A 23814-nucleotide genomic window follows, 5' to 3' on the forward strand; every position below is an offset into this window, starting at 1 on the left:
AATCGATCGACACAGCCAGGACAGTAAGTGGACCCTCGTTCGATCAGTCGGGCAGACCAACCACATGGCTCAAGCGTGAACACGCTCGTTTGCTCAGACTTGAAAATTCGGATGCGGCCAGTGTGTGCCGGCTGAATGGCGATAACACACTCGCCTCGCATGTCACTTGTCCGGATTTGAAGCCCGGCACGGCCATTGAATATGCATTGCTAATGAACTCACACAAGAGCGCAACTCGAGTTTAGTGCTTCTCCCCTTTGGTGTGGACTCATCAGAATAATTACGAACGGAAGGACGAGCGTTCAAACGAGATTGATATGAACGTGAGCAATAGATTTTCTGAAAATACCCACAAACCAACGCAAGACTTTCGTGCAAACTACTCACTGAATATTCAGAAATGGTTACTTTCTGGAAGTGTTATAGAGACAAAACTCACCTTTCCTAATATAGGTGATCTGTCGTCACAGACCCGACGATATCCGTTTGACTCTTGCGATGTGTGCCAACTCGCTTTTAAGTCAGTTCGTAAGACTCTTGAAAAATCAAGATTACCAAAAATAACCAGGTTAGGTGATCCAAGTTCACCTCTGTTGTACCTGCTTCGGTGTGTCAGAGAGTTTGGGTGTGTGTCCGTTCTTTGTTCCACCATCGATCTGGCGTGTGACTTGAGTGGCTGATTGGGTGTTTGTCCGATCGAATTGCTCGCGTAAACGTTGTGGGTTGACCGGATATGTGACTCAATTGTTTGCTCACCTGCCACGAAAGCGGACCAGTTGGCCGCGTGTACCCAACACGCCCGTGTCACTACTTACGTGTTTTTCTGGCTTGCTGTGAACTACAATAAGCTATGCTCCATACGAAAGATGGTGAGAAGATAAGATCAGTTGTTTTTTTTACCTGAAGGGAAAAGTGGACAAAAATCCCTGTCGACCGTGATGAAATCACCAGCCCCGTAGGCTAGGGTGAACGAAATATAAAATATGGCGACGAGTGGGTGACGAACCGACCAGACTTACAGTTGCTATCAATGTCCATTACATTTGACAGTATATTTCAACAATCTATCGGAATCCTGAAATCCGGTTTTCGCGATCTGGATTCCTGGACTACCGGTGTTTCATACCGGCTTTACTGTATGCGGGGTGCTACGGATCGTCCGTACTGTAGACAACAATAAAACAGTGAAACTGCACTCTGATCGATTAATAATCAACCAATCATAATCGACTTGAGTGCACTGACATAGTATGCTAACGCAAGAGTGGGTGTATGCGTATACTCAAGAGCAATTTGCGGTAGTGACAGAGGTGACTTTGCACGAATATTATCGTATGGATCGAAGGAGAACAAACCATGCCCATGTGGGTGTGATCAAAGCTTGACATCCTGATGATGCGTGTCACTGGTTCACCGGAAACTCGTGCTTGCATTGAGCTGTCTTCATATGGGCCTTCTGTGACATATCCTTACACATTCTTTGTATTATACTTAGAACGGTGTTAGAAGTAAACTCACAACGGTGTTATAAGTGACTTTCTACAATCACAGGTGTACAGTGGTTAGCCATGTGTGTGTCTGCCAGATGGGCGAGCTACCCTCGATCTATACTCTGGATCCACCTGTTTAGTTATTGCCAACTTATTTATTTATTATCAGTATTGGGTTTTTGCTGTTAACCCACCGATCTGACTCAAATGAGTTTACCTTGGATACGGGACATTCAGCCGGATGCACACGCAACTCAGCGTAAAATATGTGTCCACTGACTGTCCTGTGCAGCGGTCCGTTAGGGCAGGGGACAGGCGATTCCGGAAACGGGTGCTAATCCGCCAAACGAAATTCATTGGCGGACGCAAGCATATACGTATGAAAGGCCACCAGAAGCTATGAATAACGTATCCCCCTTAATACAGCGGAGATGTCGTTCTATGATAGGGGGACCAACCTGCAGTTCCCGTACCCACCACACAATGTGTGGGTAAGAGGCAACGGAGAACCTGCGACAAGTCACAAGCTAATACCTGTCCAAATCTGGGTCAAAGCACGCCGACCAATCATCTCAATAGTTTACAGTTTACAAGTGAAGGTCAATGCATGCTTCGATCCAATCGAATTCAGACGAGTTCGAACAATCCATACAGAATTCGGGACAGCATCCAGAAAGATTGTTTGTGCACTGGTAAAAACGCAGTGATTTTGCCTAAGGGAATGAGGGCTCTCAGTAGCGAATCGATTCGGTGGCCACGGAACTAGGTCATGTTGAAGATACTTTGCAGGACTCTTTTAATAGAAGGAAAAGAGACTACACTACAAATAAACTTGTGCTCGGGGGTAGTCATTGGAATGCCGTGAATTATCGCCAACCTTTTGATTGAAGACGATGGAGCAGTTTCTTGGAGTAACCTTTCGTTGATGACCTTTTTGTCGGCTAGGCTAGCTATAACCATATCTAGTTTATTCCAGCTTCTTGGAGGGGAGACTAATCAGTAGCAGAGTCACTATTTTGTTAATTGTTACTGGTTACTGAGCTATTCATAAGGTTGCTGAAAACTCTTCGACAGCCCACAACCGGTTTCACCATTCTTGGGTAGGCGCAGTCCCAGAGTTTCCGTCTACCTTATGTGCCACTTGAGACCGAATTGCACGAAATACACTCATTTTTGAAAACACCATTTAAGGCAAGTCTCCCGGTGAAACTAAATTTGTATACAGACTAGTATATTTCGCTGGTACTGGCTACTTAATTTGCTCCAGGTGATGTGCCTCTACTTTTGCCGTAGTACCGAAACGAGTTTTAGACATCGTTTTCACAACAGTCCGGGAGACAATGGACAGATTTATTGCTGAGCATCGTTTCGTTTTTTACACAAAAGCTTCCTTTTTACACAAAAGCTTCGTCAGGCAAGTGACCAAGTTACAAGGTTGGCCAAGATTTGAGGCGGAAGGACAACCAATCAGCTAAGTGAAGCTAAATCATTATTAGGCATCAGCTAAGGGATTTTGTGTTTTAGGGTAGGCCACCAAGTGTTAAGACCGATTTCATATTTTAAGACTTTCGCAGGTTTATTCACCTCCATTCAGACTTCCAGATTGGTTTTTTTTTCAAGCGTCTGTGGCTTGCTGTAACAACCAAAGCTGTCTACTTCCGTTGCTCATTTTCCCGTTTGGTCCCCACGTAAGTTCCATTGACATGTACTTATGTGCCACTCGGGCATACTCCAAAAAACTGGAGTGTGTTCAAAAATAGTTTGGACATATGTCCACCTGTTGTATCGTGGGTGGCCGTCTGTTAGTTACGCCTGCACTGAGCCCACCAGACTACGCGACAAGAAGACACAGCTGTATTGTCTGGACAAAACATACAGAGATTCTGCGTAAATATATATAGGATGATTGCAGGGCCAAATATGGTCGTTCACTTGTTCACTCTGTACAGCCAATGGCGGTGTTCCGGTCGTGAACAATCTCACCCCCATTCCACTGGTCGTACGTTGGTAAGCCGTGTTTGGTGGGTTCCACCAACACACCTGCTACCCGGAACTTGTGGTACCAATGACGACCTTGGGGAGGCGTCATCCTCTGCACGTGTGCTTTTTTTCATGTCTGGGCGCGTCCTGACACTACCTTACTTCAACTGGATTTCAATGTGGCGAATAGGCATCCACCAAACCAAAAATCTTTCTTCGAGAACACTTCTTCGTAGCATGAATTGTGGACAGCATCGTAGTATACGGCAATCGACCTTTCCACAACGCAAGGCAAATGAAAGAGTAATTCCCATGATCAAAATGTATATCGTCTCATTAGGCTGGAGGCTGCCAAAAAACAGTACACAGGTTCTTCCCTTTGCTATTTGCTATTACGACGCACGATGGCCTGCCAAAATCGGAACGTCTTATCTTTCTGCAGCAACTTATTGTGTAATCGATCTCAATCAGCCTATCAGTACAGTGTTTCTAACCAAAAGACTCTCAAGACCTACTTTAATCTACGTTTTGTGTTCTCAAACGAGTTCATGCTATCTGGAAGTAGGTACAGTTCCCTCAATTGATTTCGACCTGTAATTGAAGCCAATCTGTGCCGAAAGGTCAAGAAGTACCGTACGGTGGTTTCATCCTTAGTGGGGATCATCAGCAGTTCGCATCTCACAAAACTCCAGTGAGGTTCGAACCCGTGACCTCCTGACCAGCGGACTGAACATTTCACCGTCTAGCCACAAGTGGCGGATCAGCAGTTACTAACTCATCCTGTTACCCTGACTCACCTGACCGACGGCACCCAGCGTTGCGCACCTCCCGAGAGTTGTTCCTGACCAGATACTGTACGGAGACAGAAATCGCATTCACAGTTCTACTTCTCAGTCCTGGAGGAGAGGCAGTTGTCGTCGCAAAACACAAACCAGGTTTTTGTGGACCGAGGCAGTTATATGTGCATGGATAAGTCATTGAAAACTAACTTTTTCCTCAGTAAACTACCTTCATTTTGACTGCATTGTGCAGCTGAGGCGATGCAATAAAATACATCCGCGCTACTGTGGAAACCTACATTACTGTGGATTCTCTTCAAGGTCAAAACAGGGAAACAAAGCTTCATACAAGCTCACTTATAAGCCGGAAAAACTTCCGGCGTCCGCTTCTCTCGTCCCACTGTCAAGGCTGTCAACCTTGTTGGGCGATCAGCTGATGTCTGGCTGAACCGCAATGCTAATTTGCCGGAGGTTATCCTAGGATCGATGGGCTGCACGTGTTTTCAGCCCGAATCGGCTTTCCTGGTCAGACATCAGCAGTCTGCGATCGATCGACGGACGTGCGGTACAGACAGCTAGGCACGCAATATACCTTAAAGCTAGACTTGCACACTATCGATTATGCACGCTTGGACAATTCCTCGGCTAGATTTTCTGGCTATTGTCCATACACTGCAATAATCTGCTATAAAGCTGGATTACTATTAGTGTCATCGGTCATACTCACACACATACACAATCAAGGCTTATATTTGTATGCATTAAAACTTTTTCAGGTTTCGTGTGTGAGCGAGAATTAGTCGCATCGATTTGTAAACGATATGGATAAAACCGGTGTGAGCATTTGCAGTTCATTAGCCTGAACTGTTGAGAAGAAATGAGACTACAGCAAGCCCTAGTCTGTCAGTCTTTCTGGACGGCTGAGTACAGTACAGTACAACTCAGCACAACCTGAACCGTTAGTCTTTTTTTACCGTACTCGGAATTTCACCCCATGTGTTCGAGCAGGACAGGAAGAAGTTCTGATTGGAAATTTAACAACTGTTGGCTTACAAGTCAGACTACTCTGCGTATGTATCGTGACCCTGTTTTCGGCATCTAACTGTTGACAATTTGCAGTGATATTCGTGAAATCGACATTCATCGTTAGCACTCGGCACTGACTGGGCGCCACCATAGACGCTCAGTTCTCGTGGCTTGTATAAGATTTCTGTAGTGTATATTTTCGTTACCCCAGAAAAGAAAGGCTTCTGAAGTTTTTGCCATTTCGCAGGAGCACGGTTGTTCTCCGTCAGGGACTGCACTCCTTTTATCGCTGACCAGACCGGATCAAAGATGACATACATCGCCAAGCTGATGAGAGTAAAAACTACACAAACCAGGTTCAAGTTAGATAAGATTATGATTTCCTTGCGTTGTTCGACGCATACCCATCTTCGTTTGACATTGTAAGACAATGATTCCACTTGTGTGTGTATCAGTGACAAACAGAGGGCTTGTTTACTGCCTTCTTTTTATATCTGACTGCTTTCCCGCTCCAGCTCCTGGTGCCAGAAAAGAACTCATCGACAAGGAACACAACAGCTTTATTGCAACAAGCGAGTGCGTGCGAGTGCAAAAGTTACAGCGACCCCGCGCTATCTGAAGGGCACTCCTTGACATTGATCCACGCTGTCTGATAGGCGTGCTTCCAGGAAATGCCTGAACATGATCATGTTCGGCCGTTCTTCTGTGTAGTTCGTTAATTTCGTGCAATTTAGCGGAAACTCAGGGGCTGCCCCCACCTGATGAGCCCCAAGAAGGGCGAAACTGGTCGTGGGCTGTCCNTTGGCTTACAAGTCAGACTACTCTGCGTATGTATCGTGACCCTGTTTTCGGCATCTAACTGTTGACAATTTGCAGTGATATTCGTGAAATCGACATTCATCGTTAGCACTCGGCATTGATTGGGCGCCACCATAAATGCTCAGTTCTCGTGGCTTCTATAATGTTTCTGTAGTGTATATTTTCGTTACCCCAGAAAAGAAAGGCTTCTGAAGTTTTTGTCATCTCGAAGGAGCACGGTTGTTCTTCGTCAGGGACTGCACCCCTTTTATCGCTGACCAGACCGGATCAAAGATGACATACATCGCCAAGCTGATGAGAGTAAAAACTACACAAACCAGGTTCAAGTTAGATAAGATTATGATTTCCTTGCGTTGTTCGACGCATACCCATCTTCGTTTGACATTGTAAGACAATGATTCCACTTGTGTGTGTATCAGTGACAAACAGAGGGCTTGTTTACTGCCTTCTTTTTATATCTGACTGCTTTCCCGCTACAGCGCCTGGTGCCAGGGAAGAACTCATCGACAAGGAACACAACAGCTTTATTGCAACAAGCGAGTGCGTGCGAGTGCAAAAGTTACAGCGACCCCGCGCTATCTGAAGGGCACTCCTTGACATTGATCCAGGCTGTCTGATAGGCGTGCTTCCAGGAAATGCCTGAACATGATCATGTTCGGCCGTTCTTCTGTGTAGTTCGTTAATTTCGTGCAATTTAGCGGAAACTCAGGGGCTGCCCCCACCTGATGAGCCCCAAGAAGGGCGAAACTAGTCGTGGGCTGTCCAAGAGTTTTCAGCAACCTTATGAGTAGTGCATTACAACCATAGCTCAGTCACTTTATACTGGCATTCGTCTGCGACAAAATGGGTGCAATCTTGCCTGCAAACACAGTGAAATTTAGGTGCAAGGCCGGTTAAATCTGGGGCGATTTCAAGTTTGGATTAATTCCCTGTGACTAGCAACTCAAACAACTCTGGTCCAGGGAAATCCTGCAAACACGGTGAAATTTAGGTGCACGGCCGGTTAAATCTGGGACGATTTCAAGTTTGGATTAATTCGCCTGTGACTAGCAACTCAAACAACTCTGGTCCAGGGAAAACAAACGCAGGGCTGTAGCGGAACCCATAAACAGGCATTTATGTTCGAGAGACGATAAGTTTTCCTTCAGAACATAAGCCAATCTTGCTGTAATCTAATTACAGGATGTCCTGTAGTGTTTGTTCGTTTCGGTGCCAATTCAGAACGAAATTTATTCCCTGAGAAAGAGCACCACTTGCGGCAGAAATGTGAAATATTTTCAGCTATTAGGTTGATCAACAGCTTTCATTAAGAAGAGACACCCAAAGCCTCATGTCTTTTTTTCTAAATCTGCAGATAAGTAATGAATTTTTACTATGCATATATTGCAGAATGATTGACTGAGTATAGGCAAAGAATCGAATGGTCAGGAAGTGGATCAGTCACGTGACGAGAGGAAATGAGTGAAAAGCACAAAGGTAAGCAGAGAACCACTTGGGACATATCGTTTAGTACACACGAGCAGTGAGGCTGGTCAAATCTGTAAAAGTACTTCAGGGATGTCGTATTTTGACTTGAATGAAGGACAACCAAGCGAAACCAAGGTGGCTAAAGTGACCGAATACTTGGACAGAAAGTGGGGATGGGTTGGGCTTTCAAAGATGGACCAGAGTTTCCGCTGACAGTTATCCATATTTAGTAACCAGTACCCTACTATCTTCATTTTATCGTCCATGGTGCACCGAGTGCGGTGTTCTGATAATTGGCAATGAATTACTCCTGTGTAGATGGGCTTTGTATGGCAAGGCTAAATCTAAGGTCTTTCTGAGTAGTTTAATAAGCCACCACCCTTCGAGATGAACGAGCTTCTTCTGAACCGTTATGATTGGGCAGTTTTTATCGCCCTTGTTGATGGATAAGGCCGATTGATAATTCCCTTAAAGTGCATTCTGCAAAAATCAACCTTCTAATTCGGCGTGACCGGAGAACTAATATCCCCAACAACTAGTGCACAGTACACATCACAGTGAGAGAAACTCCCGCAGAACTTAGATACTGTCCTATCCATCTTGACTTGATCCGGGCCATTAGAGTTCCTTATAATTGAAATATCTAGAGGTAGCATTCGCCGTTCCAACTTTATCCATACGCAGTGATTTGTTGGAATGGGCTAAAGATGATAAGAATGTTAGCAAGCTTTTGTTGATCGCCAACAAGCAGTGAACCGCCGCCCAAACAGTGAATCGCCGCCTTTCAGCATGGATTGGACGAAATATCGATTGACAATTTTCAAATCTCCTAACCAGTTGTGAAGTATTCCAAAACTGCTTGTATACTGATAGCACTATGCACTTTTTTGTAAGTATGCCGGCTTCCCTCGACAACTCCATCCATTTCTTTGAGGTTGTTGTCTTAAAAGTATGATTGCTTTTCTCCGTATACATGTCGTTCAGGTGTCGCACCCTTTCGGTGTCTAACTGCCATGCCACCCGAAGGTTGCTCGAGGGCTGGGATACTATCAGGTCGCCCAAGCCTAGACAGGGGAAATCGAGAGGCTGAGGTCGGGTTCGAACCACGGACCTTCCGGTCAGTAAATTCGCGCTCTAACCACATGGGCCATCTCGCCCCTTTCTCTATATACACCCAGATGGGATTCTTAGTGGCCGGGAAAAAATTGTGGTTGGCTGGAAAAATACTTATATAAAGACTTGCCCTCAAGGTGCACCAGTTAGTAACAACTTCATTCGTGCGTGAGATAACCAGACGTCAATTCCGATTTCCACACATCCCTACTGTACGGTTTTGCGTGAATTATCTCAACTTCCCGCACAAATACTACTGAATAAATACGGATATGTTAACATCCTGTTTCGTGTTGGTTCGCCGCTCTCAGATGATATGTTGTGAAAATCGATCGTCTCGATGATTCATCTGGCCTTGAGACAAACGGAATACACTGAGGCGAGCACTCAACATAAGTGATTGCTACCAAACCAACTCACCACGATTCAGGGTTGAGTTGAACTATCCGATGACAAATGGAGGGAAACTTCGCTGAGATTTTGTGCCAATCGATCATCCCACGCACGTTATGATGCTTGACATTAGGGTTGGATGTAGTTGGAGAACGATGCGCAACATCCAACAGCCGTGGACACGGCAACACGCAGCAGAATAACTGTGAACTGAATGCAACTTGATATGATGATAATTTCTCTATTCATTTGCGTATTCCACCCATGTACTTTCGATCTCGGGCGAGATGGCTCAGTGGTTAGAGCGCGAATTTACCGACCGGAAGGTCCGTGGTTCCAGCTTGATCTCCGTCTCTCGACCCCTCCTGTCTAGGCTTGGGCGACCTGGCAGTATCCCAACCCTCGTGCTTCCTTCGTGTGGCATGGCAGCTAGGCACCAAAAGTGTGCTACAGCTGAACAATTATATTTACTTTCGATCTCCACTTGCTTTACTCGNATCTCCGTCTCTCGACCCTCCTCCCTGTCTAGGCTTGGGCGACCTGGCAGTATCCCAACCCTCGTGCTTCCTTCGTGTGGCATGGCAGCTAGGCACCAAAAGTGTGCTACAGCTGAACAATTATTATTATTTATATTTACTTTGGATCTCCACTTGCTTTACTCGTCCACCTTGCCGTCCGACACTAGTATGTTAGCTTGTATGCAATTATGTGTGAATACGTGTGTGTGTGTATGTGTGAATATACGTAGCTGACCTACTGACCAATGCACGTTCGTGCTGATCCCTTCCTAACCTGTTCTGTCCTGATTTCCGTGTGATCAAAATGCCAATGAGAATCATGAGACTAGCCTTGGAAGGGACGACTGCAACCCACCCTGCTGAGCTAACAGACCGTTTGCCGTTGTCATAGGTGCAAACTTTCAAACCGCAGTGCTGGTCAGTGACAGGCTTGCGCACTTGTTGATGCCACGAACGTGTAAAACTGAGATTTGTTGTATAAATTCGTGTGGATGGTATCATGGACGTTCGAATCCAAATCTTCATTTTTATACATTCGAAATCGTCAAACCTACGCGCGACTTAAAGTTCCGTATCGGGAACATTAACATTAGCATTGCACACAAAACATAATATCCTTGACTGATATGTGGAGTTTGTGAATCGGAGGACTCGGTTTTCGAACATTGTGGTTTTTTTCGGTATCGGGAGAAATGGTTGAGATTTTGACCAGGGAGATCAAGGAGGACAGAGTGCGTCCTGGTGAACTCGAAAAAGGTAGCTGTTTTATGGCACAGAGTTCTGTTAATGCCTATCTATTACTACATATCCCATTTTTCTAACCGAATGGGATGTCGATCCGCAAGACAGAGTCGCAAAACAGCAACAAGCATAGAACCGAAAAAAACTCGATCTAAAACGGAAGGCCACCGAACAATTCCATTCCAACTATAAAGCGGTGCCCTCCGTTACACAATTCCCATCTGCGAGGATAAAACTATTCTTTCTATGAGGATAACGTTCGTTTAGAGATTCGGGTCGAAATTGGAGCCAACCCCAAACAAGACGGTACTTCTCCTGGAAGGGAACCACTCATACTACTCGTAGGGGTGCTAAAAACTCTTCGACAGCTCAAAACCACTTTCACTCTTCTTGGGGCTCATCAGGTAGTCGCAGACCAGAATTTCCGTTCGGTCAACCTACTTGAGCTCAAAGTACACTCATTTGCACACCGATTTGGTTTTAATCGGAGACTCAACTGAATCTGTCGTGTATGTCCTTCTTAAACTGAATGTATTGCACTACCTGCTAGAGTCAGAAGGACATTCGAGCTAGTGCATTTCACTTTCTTGACAAAACACCTACCCTATGGTTGTGCGGCGCATTCAATTGGGGAACCTCACAAACGAGAGATTCAGTTGAGTGTCCCATTAGAACCAAATTGATTCGCATGAGTGTATCTAGAGAACCTTCTTGCCTTCGGTAAGCTGTGTTTGTCCTGATCGATCTTATGACCAACTTTAGTGGCACCTAAATCGCGTGAAACAAAGGTAGTAGATTTGAGAAGCCAGTGGGAAGAAAACGGTTGTCGGGATGGGTTTGCCTGCGAATACGAAACCGCAGTAATGTAGTCAGATGATTTCAGGTTTATGTGCAACGGAATAACCATGGAGACGAATTAGGTGACAATTTTGGGTCAGAAGTGAACAGCTTTACCAATGCCATCCTCAATAGGTAATTCTTAGCTTGTTTGCTCCAATGTAGCCTTCAGTTCCAGTAACCAGATCTCACTTTTCGTGGTGTTTACATCATAATCCGGGATTCCGCAATTCAGCCATTAGCCGTACAAATCGTCATACCCTGTCTAAGCTGACTACTTTATATTTTAACTACCCCGAGCTTCCGGCTTTCCGACTGCTTGGGCGACCTGGCAAGGCTGTCATACTTCCTTCGGGCTACAGGACGGCCATGCACTGAGCCGAGACAAAGACGAACGGCCACGGCGCGAGAAAATCGATCACACACCCACATGACTCACTCTTGAACAGTCTGTGGGAGAATTCGTGTTGCATCCCTAATCCGTGCTATTAATCAGGATACATCCTATCGAAGGGTCGAAAACAACCTGTGGGACGGCTCAGAAACGAGTAAGGATGCATACACCAACTACTGTTGGGATTTTTTGGGGGAGAAGGGGGTGACCCACTGTGGGATATTTTGCCTGTTGTAAAACTTTTCAAACAAGTCATCACTAGTCGCGCATACCTAACCTAATAGGATTATCAGCCAATGCGTACAACTGCTATCTCCAGCCCCATTTGGGTGTGAAAACTTTGGTTCTTCGGATAGCCCTCTGTAATCTCACGTGGGTTTCGAGTTCAATCACAATTGATAACCAATCGTTTAGTAAATGGGTAAATCCTGACATGGTTCACTCTATCTCGAGTGAAAAAGGCGACCGAGTGCACACTGTAAATTGTTCTGTTTCCGTGTGTCCAGTAACCACGTAGATCTGGATTGAGTGTTGTTCTTAGGAGTGTTTACTTAAAAGATTGACGCCGTGGTAGATGGGGACTTTAGTTTCCTCCCTCGATTTGCTTCTTTGAATCGCGGTTCAGCAGAAGCTTGCAGTGTAACATGAAACCTACGTGTTTTGTGACTGGGGTCTGCTTTTGATCCAAAAACCTTTGACAGTACGGATTGGTGAGTCATTTATTGATTTCTAGATCAATAATGGGGTCAATAATGCACCGACCTGGTGCAGCACATCCATTTGAAGAAACAACATGAAAAGAGAGATTCAGATGGATTGCAGGTGAATCTCCCTTCAAAACCAAACTGGTTTGCAAACAAGTGTATTTGTCGAATTTCGTACAATTCGGGTTCAAGTGGAACCTAAGGTTGACGGGAGCTCGGGAACTGCGTCTACCTGATGAGCCCCAAGGAGGGCGAAACCTGTCATGGGCTGTCGAAGAATATTCAGCAATTTTGTTAGTAGTTTTCTTTATGAAAACATACTGCAATATCTCGAACTGAAACATGAGGCGACCTGTGTGAAGCACATTTAGTTGTAGAATATCATAAACGAGAGATCCAGTTGAGTCTCTCGTGAAAACCAAATTGATTTACAAATGAGTATATTTCTCGAAAGCAGTCCAATTTGGGTTCAAGTAGAAAGAAAGAAAGAAAGCGTTCAGCTGTAGCGCCCTTTCGGTGCCTAGCTGCCATGCCACCCGAAGGAAGCATGAGGGCTGGGATACTGCCAGGTTGTCCAAGCCTAGACAGGGGAAGTCGAGTGGAGGTCGGATTCGAACCATGGACCTCCCGGTCAGTAAATTCGCGCTCTAACCACCTGGACCATCTCGGTTCAAGTAGAACATAAGGTTGATGGAAACTCGGGGACTGCGCCTACCTTATGAGCCCCAAGAAGGGTCAAACTGGTCGTGGGCTATCGGCAACCTTACGAGGAATGTATTAAGTCTGTAAACTGGTACTACTTCGCCATGGCAATTTGTACACGAACAGTCGAACACGTTCTACTTGATTGAGGTTCGCTTGTTTAGAAGGATCAGTTCACAGGTGCAGTGTGTTGGAGGAGTGCAGTCAGCGCTTCCATTCCGCATGACAGAAAGAAATTTTCCATTTGCACAGAACTGAAGAAGCACAATGTAGATGAGTTCAGAACCCAAATATTGTGTCACGCATTCGGTTTGGACAAAAAAGAGAAAAAAAAATGTGTCGAGCTAAAACGGCTCGCACCATAATGGTATGGTTGAAAGTGTCTGTACGTCGGGGTCTCGACGTATTTGACCGAATAACAAATGTAGCTTGGAAGTGCTCTTTCAGTGAGGACAAAACATGTAATCAGTTCACCAACACTGTTTCGTGGCGTAGCTCGGACCAAGCTTCGAAATCACACACAACAGGTGCTGGTGGGCTACATATGCGTCATGAGATCCATGACCCATACCTACATCTCCTGGTGTTCACCGAAAATGCCACTTTACAGTGAGGGATCCATCCTTCCCGCAGTTTGGTGGAGATCTGAGAAAGCTGTCGAAAGGACATTACTATGAGAGTACTGTGTAATTCCTCCTGCTGGCAGTTTCGTCATAATGTAACCCATACAAGTACCGTACTGTGGTGTTACACGAGTGTGGAAATGGAATCAACGAAAATGCTGTGGGATTAAGACAGACGCGCATTTGTCGGCGTCTCCGTTTCGTAACAATAAGGCAACAGACCACGGTGATCCAAGTTCACCATCGTTGTCACTAACTGTTTTTCATTATTTTTTCTCTCTAACCTGAGTCCGGTGGGGCGAGATGGCTCACGTGATTAGAGCGCGAATTTACTGACCGGAAGGCTCGTGGCTCGAACCCGAGCTATGCCATTCGACTCCCCCTGTCGAGGCTCGGACAACCTGGCAATATCCCAGCCTTCGTGTAACATGGCAGTTAGGCACTGAAAGGTGTTACAGCTGAATGCTTTTTATTTATTATTAAGGAGTCAGACCCAGTCTGTCCAGCTTAGGCCACGGTAACCCGTTTGTTTAGAGTACGTATCGGGATGAGACCGATGTGCATGTGAACAGCCACCTAGGTCGAGGATGCAGAAAAAGTCATCCCATAAGGACTTTTCGTGGGCCGTGGCCCCATCTGGGGGAGGTCCCGATTATGCCTATGAAACAAGTAACTGCAAACTAGATTAATCTCGAGAATGTCATTCAAGTTACGAAGGGTCCTCCTAGTCTTCGAACTCGTACACACCAGCTTGGTGGTCCTGGTGTCGCAATGGATATTTCTCAGTCACTGGGGGCAATATTAGCTACTTTCGGCTAGCCACAAAGTTGGAGAACCCATAGTTCACCGGTTAACGAAGTTGAGTTACTGGTTTTGGGCTCTTCATTCTGAGTCGCGAGAGCCCGGCAAAGCCTTTTATCCTAAGACGCAACAACACTCCTTCAGAGATCAAACGGGCATATTTTCACCGATAAAAAATCCAGCTGTATCCCTGAATCCTAAGAATAAACGGGAAGGTTCCCATTTATTACTCTTAGGAGAGCAATTCGAAACTGACAAACATCCTCTTGTTGATCATCATTGGTTCAGTAATGCCTCACAATGAATTCCCTTGTATGGATGTGGGAAAATTGACTTCTACCCTCAAGTGTTTTGGTGGGAAACCGCAGCGTCCTCTGCACAAGTAAATTAATAACCGCTTTACGACTGACTGGAGCCAAATGAGGCACGTCTGAAACAATCTCTACGTCTGATAACTCGACACAACGCACATGATTCAAGTGGGCACATCTGAAACAGTCGCGGGGTTTGTAGAATTCCCATTCCCTTTTGAACGGTCCTCCTAGCGCTAATGCAGTTATACCGGTGAGTCCACATTAAAAGAACCTTAGACTCGGGTTTTGCCCTTATTGGAGCTCATCAGCAGTGTACACTGTCAACTGTGACAGGGTCAGAACCCCAGACATCTGATCTGAAGGGCGAACGTATTACAACTAGGTCGCCAGCGCACAATTGGCGCATCTGAAGTATCAGGCCCTGAACGAAACTTGAGTCAAGTCCTAAGCCCTTTTGATGTGCACTCACAGGAATACTTGCGCCAGGAAAACAGTACTTTTTAGACGAGCGATGATGTCCGTAAAACTTCAAGCTGCCAGAAGCCAAAACTGATGTTCAAACATCCCGCTGTGGTTGCCACACTAAATAATGTCTCTTGACTTCTGGAAGAGGTCCTACATCGGTCCTTTTGAAAAGGTTTCTGGTTTTACCTAATAGCTCACTGGTGAAACTCGCCGAACAGGGAAAACTTGGTACCTACGGGGGAAGGCCAGTCTTAGGGAACCAATGGATCCCACCAGTGATCCAGCACCCATACTATTGGTGTATTGTTGTCCATGATGACAACTTAGCATTACAATCTAAGACCATATTCACCAAAAAAGCGCGAACAGGACGTCCACCGGTGGAACAGCTTTGTGCTTTTCCGGTCGCTGGACCAAGTCGATGGGACATTGGTGTCCTGAACACTGTTTCTAAAATCTCCCATTACTTCGCGACCTTGAGATATGTGATTAAGGCGCGAACTTACTGACCGGAAGGTCGAACCTCTGCATCTCCATTACTCCTGGCGAGGAGTGGGTAACCTGCAATAGATCAGCCTTCGGGGCGCATGGCAACTAGGCTGTGAATGTTACATCTGAACGATCCGTGAGCACTCGACCAGTGAACCACGCGGCAAACTTTGACAGACGTAACTAGTGCACTCCATCCCACACTGTAATCAGCAAAAACAGGATTCTTCAAAGACTATCTTTATTGCCAAGATCAACAAAGGTCAAGACTGATAATCAAAACCAGCTAAGGTCATTACTCATGGAGCCACGGCTTCGAGGTTTGCTTGTAATCGATCAACTCTTTACAAGTGAACCAGAGAGAGATTTCCTTTTGAGCACTTTCCACAGAATCAGAACCATGTACCAAATTTCGACCGACCATTTGACAGAAGTCACCGCGGATCGACCCAGGTTCACTTTCCTCGGGCTTTGTTGCTCCCAGCATTTTGCGACTGTTCTTCACCACCTAAAACGATAAGTGACAAAAGCGCTGTCAGTTCAATCGACTAGAAACACATCAATCCTGGATCTGGCGCAGCTCAGGCTTCAACAAAGGCAAGGCAAACGAAAAAGGCACAGCCAAACAACTTTGACAAAAACGTATGGAGGGTAAATGGATAACTGGCTGTACGGCTCACTGGATTAGCCTGCAGGCAACTTCACTCCAAAAGTTGCACAGAACCATCCGCATTATCTACTTCGACGTATGCATGCATGGTAACAATAGTCAAGCTTTCGCCAGGTAGCTGTTTCTATTTCTTCTCATTTCCCCCACAGTGCAAGCACTCACAAACTCTATCCGCAGTAGATCATCATTATCACAGATTATTACAGCATAACTTCAAAAACTTGAAGACACCTCACATCGTTAATCAGCGGAGGCTATGTCTCGCAACGATACATTACAGTCCTTACTGCGGCCTGTGGGGTGAAATGGCCGTGGGGAAAGCGCGAGTTCACTAACCGGAAGGTTCGTGGTTCGAACAAGAACTCTTCATCTCGACTTCCACCGTGTACGATTGGGCAACCTGGCAGTATCTCAGCTCTCGTACTTCTTTCGGGTGGCATGGCAGCTAGGCACGGCTGAAGGATTATCATATATTGTGGCCTATACACACGACCCTTGTGAGATTCCCCACAACCTCCTCCTATGTTCAGAGACTGCATAGTCCGAATCATGCCTTAGAAGATGAGAGACGCACGCCAAAAGTTGGTACGACGGTGGACAGTCTATGCATCAGAGTTTGCGGTTCGCCCTCTTCTGGGAAAATGAAGAGGTCTGCGTATTCCAGATCGACAAGGTCCCAACCGGCAACAACTTGAACACCGGGGCTATGAAAATGATCCAGCTTTAACCTCATTATTTCATCAACGAGGAAGTTGAACAAGAATGAAGAGTGGACATCCTTGTTGCACCACCCTTTTTAGCGAAGCTTTTAGGGAGTTTACCATACACACGTCGAGAAGTATGATTACAGGGGCCGTATCATGTTCACTAACTTCTGAGGAGTATCCAGTCAAGCAAATGTGGGTAACAACGCCAACCGACGGACAGAATCGAACGCACCATTGATCCGTGTGATTGGCTATGCGAAACCAAACATCAGTTGCGCGACCAGCTTCAGTAAAAGACGCATCGACCGCTGGGCCGAGCACTTTGAACAATTCCCGTGGCCTATCAGTTTAAGATTGCGATCTAACAAAGCGCTAACAGTGACAGCTGTCTGTACACCTCCTGAACCTAACTTGACATCGTGATAATCCCCCATTCATTTCCCTACTCCACCCATGTACTTTTGATCTCCACTTGTTTGCTTATCCGCATCCGCCTTGCCGCAAAGGCCCTCCCGCCCGAAATTCGTACATTAGCATGTGTAATGTGCGCAACTGACCCCCTCACCCATGCATGTATGCACACCACCTGCTGAGCCTGTCGACTTATTTTATCGTGCTTTTCTTGTGATCGAAACGCCAATCAAGATCATGAGACTGGCCTAGGAAGGGAAGACCGCAACCCACACCGCTGAACCAATAGTTCGATCGCCGTCGTCTAGTGTGCGGGCCCTCACATTGTAGTGTTGATCAGTGACAGACTTGTGCACTTGTTGACGCTACGATCATGGAAAACTGGGGTTCGATATATACTTTTGTGTCGATGGTACTGTAGGCTTCCGAATCCACATCTTCCTCTTGAAATTCGAGTTATCCCACTACTTTTCACTACAACTTGGTGCGTGCGTAGTATATGCAATAACGCTGGAGGGAAAACGCTGAACGCCTTTGGAATCACCCTTCTTGGTGAAGCACCAAAGCCCTGCGACGCAAGTAATTTCGGGACCGAAGGGGTACGTTTCATTTTTCAAAGTAAACTCTGGGGGAGGGGGCAGAACTGTAATGTGCCGAAGGTTCTAAAACATTAAAAAACTTGAGTAGCATTCACAAAAGATGCACGGAAGGGAAATCTCAGCAACGCAGTAACCAAAACACAGCATAAGGCAACATGGTGACACCTGTCGCGGAGAGCGTCTCTAATTCTAACGTCAGTGGTACAAACCAACACATGGACAATGCGTGATTTGACAAAGATTACAAGTCACAAAAAGTGTTGCTGGAGAGCTTATCCCTTTAGGATGAAATACCGTCTTCCTTTGTTTAACTGGACTGGCAGCAGACCGTTATCGGCTGTCAGTTTATACCTGGGGCGTGTTTGGAGGCGTAAGCATTCCCAACATGTAAGGACAGTTAAGCACAGCATATATAACCAGTGTACTGCTGCCAATGATGATGGTTGCAAAAGGCCTGTTCTCGAATAGCCTTTTAATTGAGTTGTATGGGAGCTAAGCACCACATTGGTGACATAGTACCGTAACTTCGAATAACAGTTTCCAATACCCTATTCTTAATCACTGCGCTAACGGACAGTGAACTTAGCTTCAGTGACCACCAACTGCAGGTGTCCAAAAGAAATGCTCAAAAACCACACGATCGCCTTCGGGAAAATGCGACTGTTCCATACCTCTTGCTACATGGAGAAGTTCAGTTAAGTTCAGTTGTGGGTAGTGACTGAGGGATTTGTGGAATGCACACCCACGACTCTCGTTTGGAGTTTTTTTTAGCTCGCAAACCGTACCATGATTCCATCAACTACGACTTAATTCACTGAGGATAAGAACAAGGGAATGAGAGCCCCGCATTGACAGCGATGGTCCAATGAGCTTATTGATGTTGAGTGGTTCTGTTTTTCCGGTATATCCGGGAGTGAAGGCGATAGCTTAGATGCAAGATTGGCTGAGTGACAGGTATGTTAGGGTAACTCACTACTGGATTGACTCGTCCCGCGGTTCCCGTTTGAGGAGACGGCAGTTATCAAAACATCTGAGTTGACTGGTAGGGACTTTCACGCTTTTTTGTCAAGTCGTAGATTAGTAGCTTCTGTCGTCTCCATCCGGTACAAGGCCGACCGGAGAGGGCTCTATGAAGTCAACGGTCTTCTGGCACGCAAAGCACGTGGCCTGACTTGTGGGGTGTGACCGCTAACCCATCGAGGGAGGAGTTCCAGATGGTGGTGCTTGAAGTGCGAATTTAATGACCGGAAGACCCGTGGTTCGAGCCCAAACTCCGCATATGGACTGCTCCTGTCTAGGCTTAGGCAGTCTGGCAGTATCTCAGCCCTCATGCTTCTTTTGGGTGGCTTGGCAGCTACGCACCCAACAGGTTACAGCTGAACGACGACTACTATCCAGGGAGAATGAGCTTTCCCGGAAAGTATCTGGAACACCTCAGCATTGTTGATCTGACGCTCCCAAAAGACCACCGTAACGCTTCGAATGCACTAATGGAGGTTCGGAGAGCCCTCGAGGGTTTTCCACACCTAGCGGTCGCTCAGGTGTAACCGTTTCAAAACCTAGCTGCCATGTCACACGAGTGCTGAGATATTGACACGCTGCCCAAGTCTGGACAGGGGTAGTCGAGATGCTGGGTTCGAACTGGAGATCTTCTGGTCAATAAGCTCGCGCCTTAACCACTGAGCTATCTCGAGCTCGCACACGCAGCGGTCACGTCTATGACCCAGAAGGTAAAACAAATCGGACCGCGGAATTGTACAATCTACCCTTAACAGCTAAGCTGATTTCACACCAGTGCCACAAATGTCGGAGGTTGCTGGACGCTGCCATGGTCTACCCGATTCGGGAATTGATTTCGCTTTTCGCCAGTTTACCGGGATTTATACCGCCGTTCATATGGACGAACCTATTCTCTATATCGACCGGCTCGCGTGCAAGTATAAAGTTTGGGTTTGATCCCACTGAACCTTGCAGTAATCTGTTCCTAGGCAAACAACAGCCTAAACATTCCGTTAAAATTGTCTCCCTGGAACAAATCAACCGAAATGCACTCAAATGGTAGATCGTGCTGTCTATAAATCTGAAATGTGACTTCATGTGCTAAATGCAATGTGGGTTCCTCTGCGCAGTGCCCAAGCGAATGGTCGGGCAGACACTAATGCATCTAGGGACAGAACGAGTCTTAGTAGACGAAATTCCAATCAAGTCAGTTATACGCTTTTAGAATTGACGGGTCAGATACTGGTAGGACGCGCCTAGTGACTGCAGTTACAACAGCAAAACATGAGCTGTGTGGACGGGACGTTCGCTCAAAGATAATGAGTGTGCTGAAGATATCGTTTATCTGGGAGAAGACCCCTTACAAACTCAAATCGCACAACCACCTACAACTGAATCCAAGCTAGCGAAATACACTCAGTTGCAAACCAATTTAGTTTTGCAGGAGACTCACATGGAACCCAGCGAAATCTCTCGTTTTATTCAACTGAACGTGCTGCGCCAGTTGGTACATTCGAGATATCGCGACACACAGATGTAATACACGACTCATGAGGTTTATGAAAACAGTTCGACAGCCCACGAACGATTTCGTTCTTCTTGATGCTTAAAAACATCACGAACGAGAGATTCAGCTGGGCTCCAGGTGAGTCTCCCGCAAAACCAAATTTGTTCCCCAGATGAGTGTACTTTACTAATTTCGTGCAATTTGGGCCCAAGTAGTACATAAGTTTGACGGAAACTCGGGTAATGCACCTACCTGATGAGCCTCAAGAAGGGCGAAACTGGCTATGGGCCGTCGAAGGCCGTCGAATTTCCAGCAATCTCTGAGACGGGCGCCATTTGTTAACACGCGACAGTTGTGGCTCCGAAGTGACATCAGTCTAGCTATCAAGGCCAGCGTACAACGTTGCGACACGATGTCATACTTCCTGGATCAGACGTTCGACCGCTGCGTGCAGGTCTTCCAGGACTACGTGGTTGACCACTTCCGAAGCCTTTCGCGGGTCTGGTGAGATCACAGTAATAATGATAAGGTACGCCAGGTGGTTTTCAGGAGGGGTAACTTTACTTAACTGATCAGCTGGTAACACTCCATAGGTCATGCCAAACAGGCGTGACCCCGCAAAAACCTCTTCACCCAGCCACACATCTAAAGGACATGACCCAGAGGTGGTCGGTTCATGATATGCCAACGAAATGCGGTTTTTACCAATGAACTTGGTCGCGTTGGCAAATGTCGTCACAGATATGGTTCTCAAGCAGCCAACGGCGGTCTTGTCGAAGCTGTTGCCTTCAACATGTAGCATCTCACTACGTGTCATATTAGACAAACAAAACTTAACGTCAACGAACGCAAGGCTGACATTCCTTTGTTTGTACTTGGTGAATGAAACTGCAGCAGCCAGACCCGCTGCACTTCGATTGGGGGTTTCCGCTGAATAATTCATCGGGCTGACCGATATCAATGTTTGGGTGGCCTGCTTCACCGAGTAACCAAGTATGATACCGTATTTTTGGCTAGCAACAAGGGTTTGGGCAGTGCTTGATAAGGTCAATCTGTAAAGCGGGTTCCTCCACGACACTAACTGACCAGACAAAGTTTTTTAGCCTGTCTGGAACATAGCCTACTCATATAATGTATCCAATTCCGGAACGAGACCCGGTTTTGACGGCGAGGTTGTGCGCTAGATTTCCACTGGTTAGTGTTTTCATTTATGCCACACACTAGTAATGGAAAGTGACGTTGCCGTTCCGCGAAAGCGCGAGTGACGGCTGCCAAGCTACACCTAGGACTATCTTTGTTTTCCGAAGATTCGCACCAAAGTTTGCTAATTCTCGCCTCGGCCCGCTAGTTTTGAAGCTACAATTTACCATGAATTCCACTGGCTCAGCAAGTTTCCACCGAACCAAACGCCACTAAAATCACCCACCAACTCCGCGTCTCCTTAAATTAACTACAGATGGCGCAGATGATGAACCTCTGGTTTTGAAACGGGGGAGTCCCAATGTTAAACCGAGAATGGTGGTAACGTGACCGTGAGTCTGAGGTAGAATCTTTCGCGGTATCCGGAATCTTCGAACGCAGTCGATCTTAAGCGACAAGGCGTTGGCGGGGCCATTTATGAGACCAAAATCACACAACCATACGAAGCATTCGGAGGTGGGCAACCTAGTATGACTTTCGGGTGGCATGGCAGCTGGGCACCGAAAGGGTGTTACGGGTGAAAGTTTGCTCCGATGTGGTAGGAGCGCTCAACTTCAGACTTTTAGTCAGTTAAATGGGCTAATGACACCCCTGCCACAGTACCAGAGGTAAGCGCTTTATCTTGGCCAGCTTCTCTGGAAGATTCAAGTGAAAAGAGCGACTGAGAACTCAGTGAACTAAATCGACATAGAGTGTCTGGCTAACCCATATCGGCTTTATTCAAAGGTGGTGAGTGTTGACATGGGAACTCGTCACCGTGTCCTCTTAGGCCTAGTCAATAACTGATTCTATTTTCAAACAGGATCACGAAACAACTGTGTTACCCTTAAAGAGATCAGTCTGAACACTATCACCTGCTGCAGTTATGCGAAAAAGTGTCGGCACAGTGAAAACCACAAGGGAAGAGTGAGGCGGCTCTTTACATTTTCATCCTTTGCTAGATTCTAAAGCAACAAAACATCAGAAACGTGTTTTTTTTAGAAAATATCCTCCCCCACAAATGAATAGGGTTCTAGGAATGCCTTTCAAGGTTTAAAATACTGGATAATTACGTGCCTGTGTTCGAGGCTCTATACCACAACACAGCAGTTACGGTGACGCACGTGACCATTGGAACCTCATCATGGAAGCTAATGGTGTCGGATCACAGCAGCTTGGGAGGGTTCTCGTTCACCTGAGTTCAACTCAACTAACCCATGGATGACTGCATCGCGTCATAATGTTTGGCGGCAACGTATAAATGGTATACAATGGCGCTCCATTACACCGTTCCCCACCGATTTTTCACTCTTTCAGCATCGATTCTAATTGCACCACGATAGAGCAATGTCTGAAAAGCAACGCTTATAGGTACAGGAGACCTGCGAAAAATATTTGTGGCTACCGCCAATGGCCAACGGTATACCTTGTGGCTCTTCTATGAACGCCTTCTGGAGAGGTCGTCCTGCCGTCTGGGATTTGGCTATGTTTACACTTGATACGTGACGGGCGACTCCAGATAGGTAAACGACTGCGGATGTGCAGTGGTAGTTTAACTGCACGCATCTTGGCACACCGTTGGACTGGTCCTCGGGAACCTCTTGTCAGCGAAATAATCAGAGACCAAAATGGCTCCTCGATATGCAACAAAGCAGAACGCTTGGACCGCTGGGCACAGTACTTCGAACAGCAATCCAGCTGGCCACCTGCTATCTTCAATCCAGAATCCTGGCCTTCAACAGAAAGGCAGACCGTAAATATGGAGCCGCCTTCAGTCTCAGAAGTGTCCGAAAGCATTCCTCTACTCAAGCGTCATCGTGCTACTGGTCCTGATGACCTTCCACCTGCTATTTCCAAGGATGGCGGTGGATTCCTGAGTCAGTGCCTGTCTAGCCTATTTGGGAGAAGGAGACCGCCTCAGACAACTGGGGTGAATCGACAGTAGTGCCCAGTACCCGCCATGAATGTAGCAACCACAGAGGTGTTAGTTTGACGCCTGTTGTGACAAGGCTTCTGGCTTCATTGATTCTTTGTCGTCTCATGGCGGCACGCGAAGTCTTGACTCGTGAGAATCAAGCGGGATTTCG

The 23814-nt window shown here is 46.4% G+C and overlaps 2 protein-coding genes across 2 annotated transcripts in view; both read right to left on the bottom strand.

The window, feature by feature from the left end:
* Positions 1-9359: 9359 nt before the first annotated feature.
* On the bottom strand, positions 9360-19373 carry T265_01681 (hypothetical protein; the record flags this gene model as incomplete). The annotated part of the gene is made up of 6 exons (XM_009165747.1): positions 9360-9676; positions 10926-11094; positions 12694-12972; positions 13924-14028; positions 16613-16780; positions 19236-19373. 6 exons carry the CDS (start codon positions 19371-19373, stop codon positions 9360-9362), a joined length of 1176 nt encoding a protein of 391 aa, XP_009164011.1.
* T265_01682 (hypothetical protein) overlaps positions 15879-23814 on the bottom strand; it is a gene marked incomplete at both ends in the record, with an annotated part of 9913 nt that continues 1977 nt past the window's right edge. Inside the window, one exon of the mRNA XM_009165748.1 lies at positions 15879-16163. Within this exon, the coding sequence (XP_009164012.1) occupies positions 15951-16163 (213 nt within the window). The remainder of the gene's footprint in view (positions 16164-23814) is intronic.

Source organism: Opisthorchis viverrini (genome assembly GCF_000715545.1).
Source record: "Opisthorchis viverrini unplaced genomic scaffold opera_v5_18, whole genome shotgun sequence".
In the NCBI taxonomy this organism is placed as follows: domain Eukaryota; kingdom Metazoa; phylum Platyhelminthes; class Trematoda; order Opisthorchiida; family Opisthorchiidae; genus Opisthorchis; species Opisthorchis viverrini.